This window comes from Suricata suricatta, chromosome 4 (genome assembly GCF_006229205.1).
Source record: "Suricata suricatta isolate VVHF042 chromosome 4, meerkat_22Aug2017_6uvM2_HiC, whole genome shotgun sequence".
Classification (NCBI taxonomy): Eukaryota; Metazoa; Chordata; class Mammalia; order Carnivora; family Herpestidae; genus Suricata; species Suricata suricatta.
Window position 1 is genome coordinate 105,935,420 of NC_043703.1, and position 23,400 is coordinate 105,958,819.

The 23,400-nt window shown below is 37.3% G+C and overlaps 1 protein-coding gene across 1 annotated transcript in view; it reads right to left on the bottom strand.

Moving 5' to 3' along the window:
• The window catches only part of USP34 (ubiquitin specific peptidase 34), a 194,938-nt gene that overhangs the window by 6,231 nt on the left and 165,307 nt on the right, over positions 1–23,400 (bottom strand). Inside the window, 10 exon segments of the mRNA XM_029937436.1 lie at positions 45–204; positions 1,082–1,225; positions 1,331–1,471; positions 3,793–3,872; positions 12,101–12,224; positions 13,211–13,335; positions 13,452–13,556; positions 14,605–14,712; positions 15,563–15,689; positions 17,226–17,304. Coding sequence (XP_029793296.1) covers positions 45–204; positions 1,082–1,225; positions 1,331–1,471; positions 3,793–3,872; positions 12,101–12,224; positions 13,211–13,335; positions 13,452–13,556; positions 14,605–14,712; positions 15,563–15,689; positions 17,226–17,304 — 1,193 coding nt within the window.

Below are 23,400 nucleotides of genomic sequence, written 5' to 3' on the forward strand. Positions count from 1 at the left end.
CTCCCACCCCAAAGGTGTAATTAGTATTAGTCCATAAAGCTAACCTTTAGTTTTTCTTTCTTTGGCTTCTTGCTCTTGGAGTGAGTTTCTCTGCTGCAGACAAGTCCTGCATTTGCTTAAAAGCTCTTGCAGAGTTGGAATTAGAGCTGGGTTTAATTGCTTGGGAGTGTGTACTGACAGGAGCAAAGCAAGTGCACGCAGATCCTATAAAACCCAGAGAGGAACAGGTCAAATTCTAAAGCTAACATTTTGACATAGCTGTTTACAGTTTAACTCCTCTTTACTTTTCCAGGAATCCATTCTGGTTTCTCCCACATTTTTAGAGAACGCTAAAACTAGAAAGCCAGCATTAGGATATTACTGTATTTTACCAGTTCAAAGTCACTAATAGCAATATTTTTTGTATCACGCTGCTAATTAGGTCAGACTGAAGACTCCAATGGTTTTCTGAAAATGGAAGGGGGGAAAACCCAGAACTTTGGGAATTAAAAAACAAGCCCTGAATTATCCATGAGAAATTAAGGCCTCAGTCTAGAAATCATGTTCTTAAATAGGCTGATGTCTGGTGAATGTCACAAATCGTAAGGTCTTAGCTCTGCAACCTATTCTGGGTCCTAAGCAACATTCTGTTACTTGGAAAACTGCTGCTGGACAAGTGCTAGCGTCTCATTATTGTGTAAGCAGGGTATCCCCGAAATCTATAGAAGGCACCTAACTCCCTAGCTTTAACTGCCTGTATAATCGAGGGATCTTTAATCTGATTGTTTCAGTTATTTATGAGCCAGAGGCAATAACAGAATCACCACAAGTAATGTTTTCAAAGTAAACAAATAGAGATAAAAGGAAAGGTCTCCTCTTAATGGTCTTACCGTCCTTAGCACTTAATGACCTTCGCTCATGTCTTCTAAGGAAGTGTGTACTACACAAATCAAAGACATAGTGAACACATATTTTTATGAATTTGGTTATTTTTTTCCAGAGTTTGAAGAAGTTAAAGTTATGATAGTAAAATCATACTAAAGCCAAAGTTGATTTAAGGAAAGTTCTTAAGTACATGACTATTCCCTTCCACAGTTCTTACCCCATTTAAAGAAGCACTTGCTTTGGAAATTTCAACTCGGTTGGTGAAATCAGATTGCATATTTTGATACTGATTTATCAAGTTTGTAATTAGGGTGCTGATCAGATTGGCACAGTTTGCTTCAGAAAACACTTGACCTTGAACCTGAAAAAAAAGATTAGAAACAAAAAATCTCCAAAAGACCAACATAATGAAAACCACCGTTAACTAGGTAGAAGTAACAAAATGAGTTTTCAAAGTAGGACATACCTTTAGAAGGAAATGTGTCATGAATGTGTAGACTATGTTGTTGTTTAGAAAAGTTCTTTCATCCATCAGGATACACTTTATATATTCTGCAAAAACGGGATCTTCACACAAAAGCTTGATGCAGTTTTTTGACATAGCAGACTACAATAGGGGAGAAGAAGTACTGATTGATGGTTGAGCACTGAAGTAACTGCAAGGCTTACACGCTGCATGTGATGTACATATGAAGTCATTTTAAGTCCTTTCAGAGATAAAGACTTTTAAATGTTTTTTAATTTATTTTTGAGAGAGCGAGCAGGGGAGGGTCAGAGAGAGAGGGAGATATAGAATCTAAAGCAGCCTCCAGGCTCTGAGCTAGCTGTTAGCAGAGTCTAACGCGGGGCTTGAACCCATGAATCTTGACATCATGATCTGAGCTGAAGCCAGACGCTTAACCGACTAAGCCACCCAGGCGCTCCTAGAGACGCCTTTTAACTTCAGTTACAGTAACTGTCCTCCCGATAAACTTTTAGTCACTTGGACTGTACATGTGAGTATAAAAGGAAGAGACAAGAAGTCTGAAGGGCAAAAAGGATCAAATAGGTTTCCAAAGAAATGCAACTTTATTATCTAGCATTAAATGAGGGAATAAAGACTGGACAAATAAGACCAGCAAATAGGATGAGAATATTTTCAGGGACCAATTAATGGAAAATAGGTAACAAAACTCTATGTAGAAAAACGACAGATTTTAAGAAATTCCCTAAAGGAGTTAAAAATGTTAAGCAATCATAATTGATTGGAAATATCCTTCCCACCCCCCATGAATATTGTAAAAGTAAACAGCAAACCTCTTTTAATTACCTCAAGAATTAGTGGGTCCCAATATATGGAAATTTCACTAAAATTTGGTTTTCCTGTTTTTAAATGGTCCTGGCTCTTCAACACAAGTAGTATGTCTTTAGATATATTCCCTAGATTACAGGTGTTTTAATAAAAGATCATTTATATGGGAGATAAAATGGAGTATCTAAAAAATAGGACAAAGTTTAGATACTATGTACAGGTATATGGTTATTTTATTAGAGTAAGCAACTTGGTAAGTCACTCAAGTTCATCCCAAGAGATCCGGAGTTGACTAGGACCAGGACCCAGCTCTTCAGATACCTGGTGTCAGGAAAACCTGCCTCATTCTACCAGCCAGCACCTCTGACTGCTGTGTTTCTGATGGCTGCCCCTACCATGCTGGCAGACTTTGGAAGCCTTGGACAGTTTGGCTTTGTCTTAAAGGAAGTTTTTGGAGATGGTAGATTCTTTGGAGCAATAAAATGCTGGGATAGATAAAACAATAGGGAAGCAATAGCCAGTGGCAGAGTACAGTAACCAAAAAAAGTGACTACTTAAGAATGAAAAGAATAGCAGCAGTGGCAGAAGGAAAAAGTAGAGGTCTTCCATTGACTGGAATCAACCACTCAGCTAAAAAAAAAAAAAAAACCCCAGGAAGTTATTTTCTCAAAGTCTCCTACGTACTAAGCCATGCGATCAATGTAAATGAGCCTTTCAAAGATTCCTACTACAGAAAACAAAATGACATTTCTTTAGGGGATAGACAGGACTCCATTTCTACACTTGAGCTCAGTTTGTGAGGAGATAAACTAGTATTAAGCACCATGTGACACACATCCACTAGGAGAATAAACAGTATAACAGCCCAGGCGGGAGGCTGTACCAGAGGCATAAAGCATTTCAGATACTATAATTTGGGTAAAGTTTAGGCCAAAGTAAACAAACTTGTCTCTTCCTCAGGGGAATGGGCAGCTGCAACCTGGCAGGAAACCAACAGTTTTCTCAGGATCTAAATATGCCTGATCCAAGGAAATGAGCCAAATCTTAGGACCAATCTGGTTTCTCCCCATCTCTCTGCCATTCTCCCTAACAATCAAACAAGCATTATTTAGGTGCCCACTTTAAAGAGTTGGCTTTTAGATACGTAAGGTAGGCAAGATATATAGGGTTTCCTGTTCTCAATGAGGATGCTGGTAAAAAAAAAAAAAAAAAAAAAAAGCACATTAGGCCCTTGACAACTGCTCCAAAGCAAGAGCTAAGAGGTAAAGGACAGACTGGTGAAATGGCTTCCACTAGAGTTTTGACAAGGGCGGAGGGGAGAAAGAGATGTGGGAAGTGAGGGAGAAGCAAGAAGTGGTACAGACCTTCTTCCCCCAGAATACCTTCCTGTTTTTGGACTTTTACCACAACAATTTATATTGACCTATAGATACAAATCTACTGAAGTTAAAAAACCTCACAGGGCAAGTTGATGCCAAATACTTAATAGCTATTATTTCCATTAATCATATTTTACCTAACAAGATTCTAAAACCTCCCCAATTTCCAGTTAGTGCTCAACCCACTGTTCCTAAAAATACTGACCAAATGGTGAGATGAGATGAAAGATCAAATCATCTAAAACTCATTTTCTTTACCTGAGTCTGGCATAGCTCAGTCCATAGTTTGGGGAACAGTGCAAGATGAAGTGGCAAACCTTCATAGGCAACTAGGACACCTAATATTTGAAAAGAAATCAGAATAGGTTATAATTATAAATGATACTACTGAGATATTCAACTTTGTAGGTACAATTCTATAGGTATTTCTAGTGATAACTATGAATATTTTCTACATATTTTTAGAAACCTATAGAATACCTATAAAGGGGAAGAATTCATTCCAACGCTTTAACCAGTGAAATAATTTACAATGCAGTATACTTTGACTGAATTTAGTCATATTCCACACCAAAAATGATCTGAGATAACTTAAACCAATTTGCTTTTTTAAGTATTAGGACCTTATCTGAGACAATAAGGGCTTTTGCAAGTGGTTCCAAAGTTTTCTTGGAGTAAGGTACCACTGTGCATATTAGATAATTTTCATCGACTAGCTATAAGCTGGAAGGGAGAGAGAGAGAGGCAAGGTCAAAAAGAGGATGAGGAGAATTAGAAAACATACTGGTCCTTCCTCTTTCACCTTGTTTCTCCAAAACCATGGCGGATTGTGGTAGATTTACGTAAACACAGCTCTTAAGTCTAACAGCTTCTAGTCTTATCCTCAAGCTCTTTTGGGTGGACCATACTTAGCTGCATATCAGTGTTCTATTTGGAACCTCTATTAAATAGTTTCAACCTTTCCTCTTTCTCACGATTCCAAACGTCAAGTATATTGTTAAGAAATGTGTTCCCCTGCCCTCTGCCCTCCTACTTCTCAAAGCACAACTGTAAGTAAATTTCCCATCCTCCACACTCCCACTTAAAGCAAAAATACAATAATGGAGGAGAAATATAATAATAAAAGTTATCCTGTCAATTAAGAAAAAATTATGGGTTAGGCCTGAAGTCAGCAAAGTTTTAATGTAAAGGGCCAAACAGTAAATATTTTAGTCTTTGCAGCAAATGATCCCTGATGCCAACTACTCAACTCCGCAGAAGGAGTGTGAATGCAGCCAAAGACAACACTATATGAATGCGTGTGGCCCTCTGGCAATAAAATTTTACTGAAGAAGGTTGAAATTTGAATCATGTAATTTTCATGGGTCACAAAAATATTTAGAATAACCTAGGGTTTTTTTAATGTAAAAACTTTTGGTGTGCAGGTATGCTTACTGATTATACAAAAATGTCAGAATGCAGGCTATTATTATTTGCCAACCTCCAGATTGGAACACGGATTCAAGAAAATGGTAAGATAGACAAGAAAGTCAGATCAGTCATCTAATTTAGTCATCCCAGGATGCCAAGATTCCCTTTTGTGGGTAAGTCTATTTTCCTGTCAAGATTAATCCCTTTGTAGAGAGATCCTCAGGGAAACGATCATCTTTCTCTTTTATCCTAATCTAATCTGGTTGGGGCTGGAGGCATTTACCGGCTATAAGATCACAATACACATAATCAAACAAGGGTTGTCATCAAAACTGTCGGGTACAGGTAAGAGTTTCTACACTGCCATGCCCACACATCATCATCATCATCATCACCCATAAAAGGAGAGCAAAGATTGGCAAACTGGCCTACAGGCCAAATCTGGTCCATAACTTATCTTTGTGTGGCCATGTGAGCTAAAAAGGGCTTTGTATTTTTAAAGGACTGCAAAAGGAACAGGGAAACAAAGAAGTTTGTGTATGTGACACAGATCATACATATGACCAGCAAAGTACACCCTTTGCAGAGTCTGCCAAACCCTGGGGACTGCCCTCACCTAAACACTCACAGGGGAATGTAGACTGTACATTACAATTTCAGTTTCTCTAGTCTTTATTCTTTTTCCTCAATTATTCTTGTTTTCCACAACTAGCAAAAAGCCAGCACTACCACACAACAAATAAAAAACTATGGAGATCTTCTATAATCTAAGATCACTTCATTGTTTCAAAAGCACTTTTATCCTCATTTCCCCTTTTTTCAATGAAGAAATCAGGCTCAGACAAACTATGAAATCTGCTCAGGTTCATCCTAAGAACCAGGGAGCAAAACATCTACCCCAGGTGGATAGGATTCTGAAGCCTGTAATCTTTCCAATAATCAAGTGTTTCCCCAAACTTCAGTCATTTGTATCATTTTTCTGAGTGTTTTCATATCTGCCCATCACCTACACTGTTAACACTATTCTTTAGATTCACTTAGGTAGGCTAATACTACATTAGCCTTAGGCGACAGAACATCTAAAGTCACAAATTTAGTACACTAGTTATACATTTTTGTGACAGAGTAAGATACATACCTGTTTATTAATATAAAATTATTTTCCCTGGACCATCTTGTACACTACACTCTGGAAAACACTGTGCCACCATGGTGAGCTAATGAAACCTCTCTCACAGCCCTACCTATTTCCTCTCCGAGCTGCACCTGAAGGAGGACCATCCTTTCCAAGCAACAAAGTATCACTTTCTAGCATTTTCACAAAGCACTGAAGATCATGGGCATCATGGCTCTGTAACTCAAGGTAAAGGTCAATGCCATCCTACTCCACACACTCCTCCAAAATGTTCTGGGGTGCCTTACTTACTGAGATAGGCAGGCCTGCCCACATATCTTTATCCTGTAACTTCAGGCATCTTCAGTGGGTCCTTTCCCCACTCCATTCATAAACGAATTATGCAATAATCAGAAACTATTCCAAATATCTTTTCCTCATTAGTAACACCTTATACTGTAGAAGCTACTAGATGGGTTATTAAAAATCTTTAAACACTTTTTGCAGGTAAAATGGTAATTCAGATCATTGCTTTGAGGATGAAATATTTTATATGTATATTTACTAATTAGGGTCTCTCCTATCTGAATTGTGTTAAGATTCTTTGTCTAGTTCTCTGCAGTATTTAGCCCATCCAAGCATTATCCATGGGAAATGGTAGCCAATGGATGAAAGCCCGTAACTAATGCTCCACTATGGGACTGAGTAATCAAGACATCTTAGCCTCAGAATATCATACATCTGATTCTTCTGATTCCCTTGTTCTCTTAGCAACCTACTGCTGTGTATTTGGCTTTCCACGTTGGTTACTGGAAAAAAAATCTGCTGGCCCTACCACAGAATATTCAGATCTCTGTGCCAGTTTCTGCCTCTTGGTGAATTAAGAAACTGGCAATCAACTGAATTATCTATTTATTAAATGCAACTACTGGTATTAGTCTGGGATAAATGGATTTGCCCTTGGTAGCCTGGTAGAAGCTGCCTTCTGATCTGCACTGAATAGCTGGTATATTCATTAACCCTAGGAAGTCTTTTGGGGAAACAGCTAACTAGTTGTCAGTAGCCATCTTTACATCATAAAAGGTAAAAGCATGAACCACAGCTGTGTTTTTGATAATCTGAATTTCTAATTTAACTAATTTTTTACTTCTAGAGATTTTGAAGATTTTAGATTTTTAGGTATATATCATATTACTTGCAAAAATGTCCTTTTATTATTTTTTACTATTATTTACTAAGGCATTAAGAAAATTTTGAAAAGCAATGTTAAATAATAAAGGTGATAGATTCTTGTTTTATCTCTGAAAATGAAAATTATTTATAAATCTAGGAATTTGTCATTTAATTTTACTTGAGCATCTCACTGTTAATTTTGTGTGTCAACTCTGATAACTTAAAAAAAAATATTGGGAGTACCAGTTTCCTATACTACTTTTCATTTTTTCCTTTTTTAAAGTAGGCTTCATGCCCAATGTGGAGCCAGACAGGGCTTGAACTCATGAGCCTGAGATCTAGACCTGAGCCGAGATCAAGAATCAGATGCTTGGGACACCTGGGTGGCTCAGTTGGTTGACATTCCAACTTCAGGTCATGATCTCAAGTTTCATGAGTTCAAGCCCCTCATTGGGCTCTGTGCTGACAGCTTGGAGCGTGGAGCCTGTGTCAGATTTTGTGTCTCCCTCTCTCTTTGCCCCTCCCCGTCTTGTATTCTGTGTCTGTCTCTCAAAAATAAAATAAACATTAAAAAAAAAAAAAAAGAATCTGACACTTAACTGAGCCAGCCAGGTGCTCCTCCTATAACTACTTTTTAAAAATTTTGTCCCCCTGTGACCCCAAAACAAATGATCACTGCAAATGGTTTTAAACTTACATTTATTTAACCCAGATGTTGAAAGAAACCCATAATTTTATCCTTACACCGTTGGGAGTATAATCCCAAGGTTTGGGGTTTTTTTAAACATGTACTAAGCCATGTTACCTACTGTTGTAAGACTGTGGTCACATTCTGCATACTGTTTTCCAATTTGCTTTTTTTCATGTAATCTAAGATCATTTCCTATCTTTTTAAAGACCATAAAATACAGATGAACTTTTAAAGGCTATCCAATAAGCTACAGGTTTACTTTACTAAACTCTTATTGCTGGACATTTGGTTGTTTCCAGTTTTTATCCAATACAAACTGAGTGAAAATAAACATCATATGTATGTTGGTGGACACTTAGCTGTGGTACTGCAGGATCAAGGCCATAAAAAATCTAAAGTGATAATGCTAATATGTCTCCTCCAACTGACTCCATTAAAAACACCTCCTTTCCCCAAACTGTTTAAGTATGCATACCATCTAAACTTTATCTCATAGTTGGAAAGAAAAAAAAAAGAAAAGAGAAATCACGATTGATAAAACAGGACAAATCCTCCTATGGTTACAAAACATTTCCTTGTTTTGTGTGCGTGAAGAAGTTGCCTGGTGATGCCCTTTTACTTAATGTCCTTTCCAATCTCACTGAATCCTAAAAATTCTTCGTATATTGCCAATACTAAACACCTATCTGTTAAGAATGCAAATATTTTCCCGATTAGCTGTATTTTAATCAATGGTATTTTTCAACATGTAGTAATTTCAACTTTTACATCGTCAAAGATTTTATTTTGTTTATGGGTTCTGTGTCCTGCTTAACATGGTCTTTCAAATCTCAAGGTGCTAACTACATGATTCTGTATTTTTCTTTAATATTGCTATGACTTTATTTTTCACAATTAAATCTTTAATTCTCCTGTAATCTATTTAAGTGTAAAATAAAATTATTTATTCTGCCCCTTCTCTCCCTAAGTAGCTAAGTGATTCTCTCAATACCATACAGTCTCCACAAATCTGATAGGTCATTGTCTCCAAACCCCAATGTCTCCTTATTTGGGGTGGTTTTTCCACTTCCTGAGCATGTTTTTCTGACCATGTATTTCCATATCTGCATCGTATAGTTTTAAACATTACACTTTACTTTTATGTAAGAAAGAAGAGACAATAAACCCATATTTGCAGTTTTTCTGCAAAAAAGAGAAATAAAACATTTAATAAAAGTGAGGGATAGGTCTGTGATACTGTGATGTGTCTCTCTCGATATTTTGAATTATACATTATGTGTATGGAGTACGTCTTAAAAATAAAATTAAAAATTACTGATCTTTTTTAAGTATTTTAAAAATCAATAGTGCCAATCATTATTCATTTTCAGGTTTTTTTGGTAAATTCCACTATTGTTTTTTTTTAATGTTTTTATTTATTTTTGAGAGAGAATGACATTGCATGAGTGGGGGAGGGTCAGAGAGAAACGGACACAGAATCTGAAGCAGGCTTCAGGCTCCGAGCTGTCAGCACAGAGCCCGACGTGGGGCTCGAACTCATGAACCATGAGATCATGACCTGAGCTGAAGTTCAGTTTTCAACCGACTGAGCCACCAGGCGCCCCAAATTCCACTATTGTTAAATCAAAGTACTGTAATCTCAGACACAGTTATTTCACATGGCAGTCAGTAGCTTTGTTCACTCTCCCAAAATTCTCCCTCCACTTCTGTCTCCCCCAGTCCCATGCCTGACCATGTTCACTTCAGAAGCACCCAACCTTTACTGCTTTGCACCTGCAACTCTAATATACAATTATTACATAGTCCCTTTTATCTCTCAACAAATCTTAAAATCTGTTTATAGTTACCCACGTAAGAATTACCACGAAGACTTTTCCTCAAAACTGGAAGTGACTTGTATCAGTATAGGTCTTGAGACAATCCTACCTGTGGTCATAATATTCTGGCCCTTGGACCATCTAACTTCAAGACTCAAATGATTAGGACATAACCAGTTTAAATTTTCCCTTTCCTGTTGCCAAATATAATTTTTTTGAATAAATTATACAACTAAGAACTCCTTATCAACTGCCTGCTCCCTATTACGGTCATTAACGTGGGCTTTGCTTTCTCAGGCTCGTTCGTAGGTGCCTCTTCCTGGAAATAACCATTTCAACTGAAAACAGGAGTTAACTCGAAACACTGGGATGCACTCTTGCCATTCAGATGAGGCATAAGGAAAGCACTGCTTTTAGGTTTTTGTTTTCATATCCAAAATAATGTCTAGTTTTCTGCATTAAGAGATAACCATGACTTTGGGAGAAGATGGCAGAGTAGGAGGATCCTAAATAAAAACATAAGTGAATTAACTAATTTAAAAAAAAGGTAACAACCTGCTCAATTTTTGAAGGCTTTGGTTTCTATCAATACAGCCATCAGCCACATCTGGCTAAGTTTGGTTAAAATGAAATGAAATGTAAATTCAGTTCCTTAAGTCACATTGCAAGTTCTCAACACTCACACATGGCTTGTGGCTATCATAATTTGGACGATGATGCAGTTGGAAGAATATTTCCATTCTCATAGGAAATTCCACAGAATAGTGCTTAGGTAGAAAACTAACCACTAGGGGGCAGCATCAACAGTGCTTCATGGGCATAAAAGGGATGGGAGTATGAAATATTAGGAAAAGTTGATTCAGCTAATGTTGATGGCTTAGTGTATGTCCTCCTTTCCCTCCCTCCTCCTCTCCTCTACGTTTATTTTCCCTGAAATGGTGTATTTGTATTGATGAGGAAAGACAGTTCCAAAGAGGGTAGAACATTCGCTATTTGATCGCAGCTGTTGAAGCAGCTAAAATAGTTCCTCACATAACCTGCTGTAAATCACGTGAACACAATTACCAAGAACTTTTCTTGAGGTCAGCATTTTAATAAGTTCCCCCTTCTTATCCGGGAGTAAGGCTGTGTTACTAGAATTCCTGGACATTTTCTCACACTTGATCACTGCCACTGCTAGGTTTCAGTTTTTTACCAAGTGCCATGACTGAACTGTGTAATCATGAAATGGCCAATCTGATCATGTGCTCCCTCACCCACAGTCCCCACTTGGCAATGCAGCCACATAAGTATAAAACCAGCCAATGATAACAGGTGGAAGAAACAATCTTTTAAATCTGAAGACACTCTAATCACTTACCAATAAGATGGTTTTTCTGAAGAGGAATTATCCCTGACAGCTGTTACCACGTCCTTCTTCTCGGATAATGAAACCTAAGGTATGTTTACATCTTTTGCCCTACTTATAGTGGATCAAAACCTTTTCCATAGAAGGAAGGGGCTGTGATTGAGGAGGAGCACGATGGGGAGTTCTAGAATGTGACAATATTCTGCTTCTTGACCTGAGTGGTGATTCCATGAGTATTTTACTTCCTATGCTCTGAAATAAAACTACAGAACACGAGAGAGGATCCTGGGCCATCTGTAAAGAAGACTCACAGGCCACAAAGACCCTGGGAACTCTAGGGGTCCTTAGAGGGGGATATATCTTCTAAAGATTTTTCAGCTAGAAAAAAGTCACCCACAGGGAGCAATTCTCTTCTAGGTGTCAGGCACATCTTGAATAATTTGAGTTTTCCCCCCTTTTATAATTCACTGATGGTTTTGTTTACTATTTCTCATATCTTCCTTTCTTCTCACTCATCTCTGTTTCATTAGACTTACCTCCTAATTTACTCACATATGCACCTCTGCTTCGCCCTGGCAAGCCCACTCAGTTTGCTCGTGGCATTGCCAGCTCCAAAGCACAGCTGGCACTATAGATCTCATCTTATCCTCAGGATCAGGGCTGGGAAAGTCCACCTTTCTAAGCCTGCCTCCCTAAGCAGAGTAGGTTTTGGTTTTTGTTTTTAAATTCTGCTGGGCAGATGGAGGAGGACTTGGGCTTCTATGTTCAAACGTGGTCAGCCCTACTCCACACTCCTTTATAGGCCAGCTGAAACTCTGGGCAGAACTATTCAATGGAAACCAGTAAGTTGGTGTTTTCTTAATAAAAATAAAAATGTTCCCAAGAATAATTAATATTTTTAAACAGTCACTTTAAAAAAGAAAAAAAGATGGTCTTATTTTGGTCTCCCCTTCCTGAGTGGCTAGGGGCTTAAAATAATTCAGTGGAATTTACTGCTCATCTTTTATACTTACTCAGCTTAACTAATGTTTCAGTAAATTTTTCACAGTTGATTGCAACTCGGCATAATAGATGGATGAATTGATGATAAGAAAAGAAGTAGTCTAGCAGCATACGATCATAAACGTCATCTTTGCCCTGAAGGTTAAAGATGATAAAATGGTTGCACTTAAATTGTATAATAAATTAAAGAGCATATTTTGTGCAAATGTAATAAATTTAACTAAAAAGCTGATTAAATATTTAAATTCTATAAGAACCTAGTTTTAAATTCCAAGTTTCTAGTAATGTTAAGATCTTAATTGTCACAAGTTTATTTTCAGTGTGCAAATGCTATCAATTGAAATTACCCATTATTTCTATATACTTTAATAAAGTAAAATTACTGTAGGATTTTAAAATGTGACACTTTAGTTCTACAGACATCAAGAAGAGTTGAATTAAGTTTGATTTTTGAAACAGATTTCAAATGATTTCTCTAATGGTTACTACAGTGTTAATTATTTTTAATATTTTATAAGAACTTAAGTATATTTAAGATCCAAAGACGGTGGGCAAGGGGAATGTGAATGAAGTGGGGTGAAGATAGATAAAGGGAAAAATTGTTTAAAAAAATGTTGGAACTAAGATAAGTTATCCTCTGTTCAATGTTCTCTATAATTTAAAATTAGCATTATTTTAGAATATGAATTAGAAGAGAAGAATCAGACTACAAATGATGATAAATCTATCAGTGGTATTAGGCTTAGGTCAAAGGATTAAAAGTAAAGGGCAATAAAAGAAGTCATTGATTATATGGTCAAATTTAAACAATAGTAAATACCTAACTTGACTTTTCAGGTTTAGATAATATGACCCAGTTATAATTTAGCCTAGTGACAAATACTACTAAGACTTTCTATTAAGGTATTTTTTTGATGGAGGAAAAACTTATTACTTGTGCTTGTTGTTGATTTTGCAAATACTAAACCAACATTTCAGAGCACTAAAAGGAAAAAGTCCAAATGAGTCTAATCTTCTTAGGATCCACAAAATGGTCATTTAAGTGTAATATAACTGCTAGAGGGGAAATTTCAAATTACTGTGTACTACAGAAACATGGTTTTCCTGGCATCCCAACATACCTTACTGGTTTCCACCATTGTGGGCAAGAGGCACATATTGAGTTCAGGGCGCGGAGGCCGAATATTGCTTTTCCCTCCTATTAGCTTGATATTTTCTCGACAAGGGAAATAAGGTCCAAGAGACACTAAGACATTAAAAGTGTACAATAAGAATAAATGGAAAAAATAAATCTCCATGTTTTAGTGTGCAGAAAGATTAAATGCCAACCACATTCAAGTACTGTGCTTGAGGAATACGTACTTGGTATATTACTATGATGATAAGTACAATGGTTGTGTTGTAGAAATGGAACCAGAGTATGAAGAAAGTCATGGGGACTCAAAAGCACAAGTTCCTTAAGGACATCTGAAAATAAAAACACAGTGTGAGTTTAAAGTAAAATTGAAGTATATCTAACCTGCTACTTTAAAACTCACAAATCTTGTTAAGGTGATTGGTTGCAATATGGCGGATGGACAGTTTTAATGAGTCTAAAACGGTGTTAGCTCCTGACATTGGGAGAAATTCTGATGCTCAACTCTGAATCAGCAGAATTACTAACCATAGCATCATTTAGAAACCATAGTTTAAAACTATTTATTTGTATTTTATTTATCCAAGAGAAGCACCAAGGAGAAGTACACTAAGGGAATTATTTAATGTACACGGATGTTGTTATCTTCATAAATATCAACTAAAGTATTGTAGACAGAAATCCAAGGTTCAAAGTTCTCTGGACCTGAGACATAATCCTTAATCTACTTTTAATGGTTCATGATGCTAGCTGGACGCATTCTCATCCCCTACTCACAGGAAAGTAAACCTCATGATGACAGGCTACTGGCAGCTGGAGGTTACTGAAGTTACAGGCCACTAAATTCCACAAAACATCAGACCCAAACTGATTGCTTATACATGACAGCCAGTTACTCACATCCATTTTGTAAATGAAAAGAAACTGTACATAAATAGTTACAGTCTCTAAAGAGGACTTTAAAAAGGTAAAAGACTCATGAGTTAAGAACAGCTACTAACAAATAGCTTTAGGCAAAAGAACTGACAGTGAAATAATCACTCCAACTCTTTACAGTATCAGCTCTCCTTGTAAGCATTTGTATGCTTCTACCTTGTTTATATAGGAACAGGAGATTTCAGAACTGTAAGAGATCTAGAAATAACCCAAGGTCAAAGAGCCCAGATATATTATGTGACCTGCCAACAGTCACATAATGCAATTACTGACATGTTGAAATATATAACTAGATTTTCTAGGACTTGCTGGTCAGTGTGAGTTACACATAAAATGTACAAATGTTTTATGAAACCTACAGAACTAAAATCACAGCTTGCAAAAAATATTTCATAAAAATCTTCCACTACGTATTTACACAGGTATATTTTCCAAGTAACTTACCTATACAGGCATTTCTAAGTTCTGGAGGACTATAGGAATTAAGAAGAGTTAACAGTTTATGGGCAAATTCAATTCGCTCCTGCCACTGAATTAATGCTTGTTTCACATCTGCAAACACAAAAGCATACATAAATATGCCACTTGAGTTCAAACTTCCTCACAATTATTTTCTATTATTATCTATATAATGTTAACACTAAGAAAATCAAATTAATGACATAAACATCTTTGGTGAAAGCTAAGTGATTATCTTCATGAGGTAGCTGCTACTGTCAAATCTATTAGACTGCTTAAAACAATTTTTTTTAAAGTTCATTTGAGAGAGACAGAGACAGCATGAGTTGGGGAGGGGCAGAGAGAGAGGAAGGCAGAATCTCAAGCTGGCTCTGCACTGTCAGCACAGAGCCTGATGCAGGACTCGACCTCACGAAACTGGGAGATCATGCCCTGAACTGAAACCAAGAACCAGAGGCTTAACCAATTGAGCCATGAAGGCACCCCAAACCTGTTTGGTTTCTTAAACCATATTATGTTAGTGATGAATACGCCCAGTTTCTAGAAATTGAGATGAAGTTCAGAGTTCACACTGAGGGGCAGAGATATATTTTACAGTTATTTCTCTTCAAACTAAAAATGATCTAACCTAAGCCATGGAGATTTCCAGCTGCATAACCTTCACAAAATACTCATGTTAAAACTGTGCTTGGAAATATTTTCTAGCCTTCTAAATCTTAACACTTAGCGGATGCCTGCCTGGAAAATAGGAAAATAAGAGAATAAACAAGAGCATTCCAGGTTTATATCAGGAGGTCATGATCAGTATTTGATGACAGTTAGCCAGCATCCTCGTCTTCTGGACATCAACTAGAGATATAGACAAAATCCCTGAAACATGTGGTCTGAAACCCTTATTTTGATCTGTAATAGTTAGAAGTAACAAAAATAAGAATGACCAAACCTTTTCTCTGAAGATACGGGCGTGTAGACTTCAAAACTGAAAGGAATATTGACAGAAGTTCTACTAAATCTCCAGTCACATGGCAAGCTGTGGCTTCATGATACATCATGTGCAGAGTGTTGAATGACTACAAGTGATTTAAAAAGACGGAGAATTTCATTTTTATTTTACTGAGCCACAAAATGGTAGTGCTCATCCTTTATGACAAATGTGTCCAGACTCTCTGTGTGTACACATGTGCCCAAAGCAAATGTATTTACTTCCTAGAAGTCAAATTCTCCCAATTTAGCTCTCTCTTTTTTTTTTTTATAAAATACAAAAACAGTGCTCACCTACAGAGCTGATATTTTATGCATACATTTTGGTCTGAAAGAATAATTCAGTTAATCATTTTGTTTGTTTCTGTTTCCTATTTGCTCTAAGACATCAAGCCTTAGAGATTACAAAGCAGTAGGCAACAAGATTGAGAAGGATGGGTGACTGTTTTCACTAACCTTCTAGGGCTTTGGAAGGAAGACAATGGTGAAATGGTTTGTCAGCTGTACTCAAAACAGTACGTCTGAATGAGGAAAAAGACCTCCAAAAGGTAGAATTCCTTTAATCATATTGGCTTATTAAATCTTTTCATTCTAAATCCTTGAGTTTTTTTCCGTATTTCATTTTACACAAATCTTTTTTTCTAATTCTCTCAAATCAGTTCCCTATAACATATATACTATCCATAATTCAAAGTTCAAAATCCATAGTCTAGATGTTGTGGTGGTACATAAACTAAACAACGTACTTGGGTGGCATTTAACCTGTAAGCTATGAGGACAGGAACCATGTCTGTCTTGTTCTCTGCTGCATCCCCCATGCCTAGCACAATGCCTGGCATGGATCAGACATTCAAACATCTATTGATGGAAAGAATGACATTCTCGCTACTCTTCATATACCTTCTGTTCTAGCCAAACAAAAATATGTGGCATTTTTCAAATATGACAATACTCTGTAACCCCTGTGCTGACCAAGTCATTTATCTAAATGCTCTCTCACTTACCTTTAAAAGTTCAAATTCTTCAAAAGTGCAGTTTGAAAAATGTTGTTTTCCTATGCTATAACATCAGTAACTGAAAAAACTGTCCTCTTATTTCTCATGGTATTCTTGACATATATTCTTTTGCCCTATCTCCATTATTAGATAAGAGGTAAAATGTACCTCCATGGCTTTAAAATCATTTCATAGTTGTGGATGTTCAAGAATTGTGGGAAGAATCAACAGGTGATTTTAACCACTGTAACAGCCTCAATGGCTTCCTCTGATGCTAATACCAGTTTCTTAACTGTCAAATAAGGGAGTCCTTGCAAAATTGCGTTAGTGATTAAATCACACAAATTTCATGTTTCTACCCTTACAAATGGAATGAATAAAAACATCTTTTTCTAGTGGTTGTTCTGAACACAAAGTAAGAAGTATGGAATTACAATGGACAAAGGAAACAACAACCTAAACCTGTGACATTATTTGTGGAATATACATTAGCATTTACTGATCTGTACAACCAAAATTTAAAGGCCTGTAAAACAGTCTAGCATGAATTCTAAATACCCATACAAAAAGAAGTCTTGGTGAGAAATTAAAATGAGATACATTTATTGTAAAATGCAATAAAATACTTACCTCGGTCATCAGGATCAACCCTCGATTAAATACAACAAGTAGTCTATCTTCATCAGATTCTAATAGTATTCTGAAGGCACTAGAAGAATACATAAAGTCCAGATTGAGAACTCTGATTCAGAACGGAAAACTGAAGTGACCAAAAATAGAAGTAAACAGTCATTTAAGCTCTCTACCTTTCTACCTACAGGAGAGAGACTGCTATATCTGTTTTTTAGTAATGTAATAAAAGGAGATAATATGAAGAAATCTTCTAAATAACATGAAGAAAAGTTTCATATGCTAGTGGAAGAGAGGTATCATGGGAATATTTTTAAAGTTTCAATATAAACAATGTTTATTTTTACAATGGCTTTATCTTCTGAATAATAACAAAATATACTTATACTACCCAAGCACTTATCAGCTGGTTCTTGGGAAGAAAGAGAAACATGAGGGGGAAACATTAAACACACCTTGGCCTTGAAAATAATTTATGTGATAATCCTCAAAAGTAGTTGTATTGCTCCTGTTAACAGACCTAATTACATTACTAGGTACTGGAAAATGCTGCTAAAGTACAACCAGAATTCCTTCTACTTTTAATTTTTTCTTTCCTTTATCAAAAAAGAATTAAGAAAGCTCAAATCTTTTTTTTTTTGAGAAAAAGATTTAAGTAGTAAACCTCAGGAAAACAAAGTATTTAAAATTAATAAAAAAACTACTATTAATAAAAAATTTAAAAAAAAAAACTACTTCAGGAGGGGGCAAGATGGCAGAGAAGTAGGGAGCTCTGTAATTTTCACCCGCCCACATCTATCAAACTAAAGAAGGACTAAAGCCATAATACTCTGATCTACAAGAGTGGGAGGAAAAGACACAGAGTCCACAAATAGGACAGCCTCGTGTGTGTGAGGGCGAACTGGGGAAGATAAAAATGGATGGTACCCTGAGGCTTGGAGTGCACGGGAGGGAGCTCCATGCAGAGCATCGGGAGTGTACAGAGCCAGAGAGATGAGGGGAAGAGAAAGGCTGAAAACGCTCATAGAGCTGTCTCTAGAGAAGAGAAAAACCTCGGCCTGGGATGGAGAGGGATCCTATCACCCCATCTATAATGCAGGGCGTGGGGTGAGAGATCTGTCCCCTTTAGCTGGCGCGTTTTCCTTGGGCTCGGTGCCCTGATCCCTGGCACCGCCAGAAGAAACTGTTCCCAGACTCCCCCTACTCGATCCCCGGCCAGGAAACCACCCGGCCTGTGCGAGTACATCACATCTCAGGCGGTATCATTAAGTGCCTGGACTAATATTTCAAAATGAGGCGGGGCTTGGAAAGTACAACTTGGCCCACCCTTGGCACAGGGAGATCAGACCCAAAAGGGTGGGTTGCAATGCTTGGTTCGAGAAGGGATTGGGGCACTGCCATTTTTCTCCCCACAACCACCAGGGCAGGGCCTCAGAGAGCAGCCCCCCACCCCAGACCTACCTACACTGAACCACGCCCATCTGTGCTGGAGAGCTGCTTTTTTTTTTTTTTTTTTTTTTTTTTTCTTTTTCTCCCCCAACGCCCAGCCCAGGAAAGATCAACACTGATGCATTGCCATGATTGGGGTCAATTCTTGCCATTCAGATATATTTTTCCTTATTTCATTCTTCTTCTTCTTCTTTTTTTTTTTTAACATTTATTTATTTTTGAGAGACACAGAGAGACAGATCGCAAGCAGGGGAGGAGCAGAGAGAGAGGGAAACACAGAATCAAAAGCAGGCTCTAGGCTCTGAGCTGCCAGCACAGAGCCTGACACTGGGCTCGAACCCACAAACTGTGAGATCATGACCTGATCCGAAGTCGGACGCTCAACCAACTGAACCACCTAGGTGCCCCCATCCCTTATCTCATTCTTATCTCTCTCTCCGCTGATTTTATGCTTTTAGACTGTCCTTTGACTTTTGTTGTTTTTGTCCCCCCCCCCTTTTTTTTCCCTTTTCTTTCCCCTTTTGGTTTGCTTGTTTGTTTGATTTGTCTGTGTGTTTGCATGCTTTTGTTCCCTGTGTTTTGGTCTGTCTGTTTTCCTTTCCAGGGCTACCTCAAGAAACACGCCAAAGTACACATGGTGGAGAGTCCCAAATATCACTGAGTAGGGAAATAAAATAACCAAAGGCACAAAAGAGAAACCAAAAGACAGCATTAAAATTTGAGCACTTCCTGAATGAACAGGAGTAAATGAGCCTCCTTTATATAGCAATACTAACAGGTGCAGAGTGTATAACAAGCTTTTAAAACTGACAAGAGACAGAAAGCTAGCCAAAATGACGAAACAGAAGAACTCTCCTCTAAAGAAATTCCAGGAAGAAGTCACAGGTACAGAACTGCTCAAAACAGATAATAAGCAACATAACTAAGCCAGAATTTAGAACAATTGTCATAAAATTAATTGTTGGGCTTGAAAAAAGCATAGAAGTCATCTGAGAAGCTATTGATACAAAGACTAGGGACCTTCAAAATAGCTGTGATGAGTTAATGCTATAAATGAGGTGCATAATAAAATGGAGGCTGCCACTGCATGAATTGAAGAGGCAGAGAGGAGAATATTCAAATAATTCAAAATTAGAAGACACAGTCACAGCAAAAGAGGAACCCAAGAAAGAGAGAGAGAAATTGATTCAGGAGCACAAAAGGAGAATTTAAGACCTGAGTGATACAATCAAATGGAACAATATCCATATCATTGGAATTCCTGAAGAAGAAGAGAAATAGGTCCTGAAGGGGTGCTTGATCTAATTATAGCCAAGAACTCCCCCAATCTGGGGAAAGAAATAGACATTGAAATCCAGGAGGCACAGAGAACTCCCCTCAGACGTAACTTGAATCGACCTTCGGCAGGACATATCATAGTGAAACTGGCAAAATAGAAGGATAAAGAGAGAATTCTGAAAGCAGGTAGGGATAAAAGAGTCATGGCATACAAAGGGAAACCTATTAAAGGGGTTACAGATCTAACAAAACTTGGCAGGCCAGAAAGGAATGGCAAGAAATCTTCAATGTGGTCAACAGAAAAAATATGCAGCCAAGAAAGAATCCTTTATCCAGTAAGCCTGTCATTCAAAATAGAAGGAGAGATAAAGGTGTTCCCAAATAAACAAAAATTGAGAGAATTCATCACCACCAAACAATCCCTACAAGAAATCCTAACAGGGACTCTATGAGGGAAATATTGCAAGGAATATAAGGTACCAGAGACACTGCTATAAGCACGAACCCTACAGAGAACACAATGAATCCAAACCCCCATTTTTCAATAACATTGAATGTAAATGGACTGAATGCTCCAATTAAATGACACAGGGTAGCAGAATAGATTTAAAAAAAATCCATTTGCTGTCTACAAGAGACTCATCTTAGACCTGAAGACAGCTTCAGATTGAAAGGAAAGGGATGGAGAAATATCTATCATGCGACTGGAAGTCAAAAGAAAGTGGAGTAGCCATACTTATATCGGACAAACTAGACTTTAAAGTACAGGCAGTAACAGAAGATGAAGAAAGACATTATATAATCACAAGGCCTCTCCATCAGGAAGAGTTAACAATTATAAACATCTACGTGGTGAATTCGGGAGCACCCAAATACAAAAAAAAAAAAAACCACAAACAGAAACAATCTTAGTGTGCTAATTGCAGGGGATTTTAATACTCCACTTACAGCAATGGATAGATCAACCAGACAGAAAATCACTAAAGAAACAATGGACCTGAACGACACTTGGATGGTGATGGATTTGACAGATATATTTAGAACTCTACATCCTGAGGCTAGAGAATTCACTTTCTTAATGAGTGTGCATGAAACATTCTCCAACACAGATCACATACTGGGTCATAAAGAAGCCCTCCATAAATATAAAAGAATTGAGATCATACCATGCACACTTTCAGATCACAATGCTATGAAACTTGAACTCAATCACAGGAAAAAAGTCTGGAAAACCTCCAAAAACATGGAGCTTAAAAACCACCCTACTAAAGAATGATGGGGTCAATCAGGCAGTTAGAAAAGAAACTAAAAAATATATGGAAACAAATGAAAACAAAAATAAAACAACCCAAACACTCTGGGACATGGCAAAGGCATTCCTAAGAGGAAAGTATACTGCAATCCAGGCCTATTTCAACAAACCAGGAAAAGCGCATATTCAAAATCTAACAGCACACCTAAAGGAACTAGAAGGGGAGCAGCAAGAGCACCTCAAAACCAGCAGAAAAAGAGAAACAATAAAGGTAAGGGCAGATATAAACAATATGGAATCCAAAAAAACAGCTGAAGAGATCAATGAAACCAAGAGTTGGTTTTCTGAAAAAATAAAATGGATAAACCTCTACTCCGGCTCCTCAGAAAGAACACTCAAATAGACAAAAATCATGAATGAAAATGGGTCTAGTACAACCAATCCCTCAGAAATGAAAGCAATCATCAGGGAATACTAGGAAAAATTACATGCCAACAAACTGAACAATGTAGAAGAAATGGACAAATTCCTAAACACACATGCACTCCCAAAATTCAAACGGGAAGAGAGAGAAAATCTGAAGACTCACAACCAGTGAAGAAATCATATCAGTTACCAGAAATGTCCCAACGAATAAGAGCCCTGGGCCGGATGGCTTCCCTGGGGAATTCTACCAGACATTTAAAGCAGAGTTAATACCCATTCTTCTCAAGCTATTCCAAGAAACAGAAATAGAAGGAAAACTTCTAAACTCATTCTATGAAGCCAGCATCACTTTGATTCCCAAACCAGAGACCCAGCAAAAAAAAAAAAAAAAAAAAAAAAAGAGAGAACTATAGGCCAATATCCTTGATGAATACAGATGCAAAAACACTCAACAAGATACTAGCAAATCGAATTCAACAGCTTATAAAAAGAATTATCCACCATGATCAAGTGGAATTCATTCCTGGCTGGTTCAATATTCCCAAATCCATCATGTTCACCAAAAAAAAAAAAAAAAGAGAGAGATAAAAACCATATGATTCTATCGATAGATGCAAAAAAAGCATTGACAAAATACGGCATCCTTTCTTAATAAAAACCCTGAGAAAGTCAAGATAGAAGGAACTTACTTAAACATCATAAAAGCCATTTATGAAAAGCCCACAGCTAATATCATCCTCAACTGGTAAAACTGGGAGCTTTTCCCCTGAGATCAAGAACACGACAGGGATGTCCTCTCTCACACTGTTGTTTAACATAGTGCTGAAGTCCTAGCATCAGACAACAAAAGGAAATAAAAGGCATCAGAAATGGCAAAGAGGAAGTCAAACTTTCACTTTTCACAGATGACATGATACTCTACATGGAAAACCCAAAAGACTCCACCAGAAGCCTATGAGAACTGATCAATGAATTCAGTAATGTTGCAGGGTACAAAATCAATGTACAGAAATCAGTTGCATTTTTATACACCAATAATGAAACAACAGAAAAAGAAATCAAGAAACTGATCCCAGTGACAATTGCATGAAAAACCATAAAATACCTAGGAATAAACCTAACCAGAGATGTAAAAGACCTGTACAATGAAAACTAAAGAAAACTTATGAAAGAAATTGAAGAAGACACAAAGAAATGGAAAAACAGTCCATGCTCAAGGATTGGAATAAACATTGTTAAAATGTCATTATTACCCAAAGCAATCTACACATCCAATGTAATCCCAATCAAAATTGCACCAGCTTTCTTCTCAAAACTAGAACTATCCTCAAATTCATATGGAATCACAAAAGACCCTGAATAACCAAAGTAATATTGAAGAAGAAAACCAAAACAGGAGGCATCACAATCCCAGTCTTCAGCCTCTACTACAAAGTTGTCATCATCTAGATAGACAGTATGGTATTAAAACAAAAACAGACACATGGACCAATGGAATAGAAAAGAGAACCCAGAACTGGACCCACAAATGTATGGCCAATTAATCTTTGATAAAGCAGAATAGAGTATCCAATGGAAAAACGGCAGCCTTTTTAACAGATGGTGCTTGGAGAACTGGACAGCAATATGCAGAAGAATGAAACCAGACCAGTCTCTTACACCATATACAAAAATAAACTCAAAATGGATGAAGGACCTGAATGTGAGACAGGAAACCCTCAAAATCCTCGAGGAGAAAGTAGGAAACAGTCTCCTTGACCTCAACTGCAG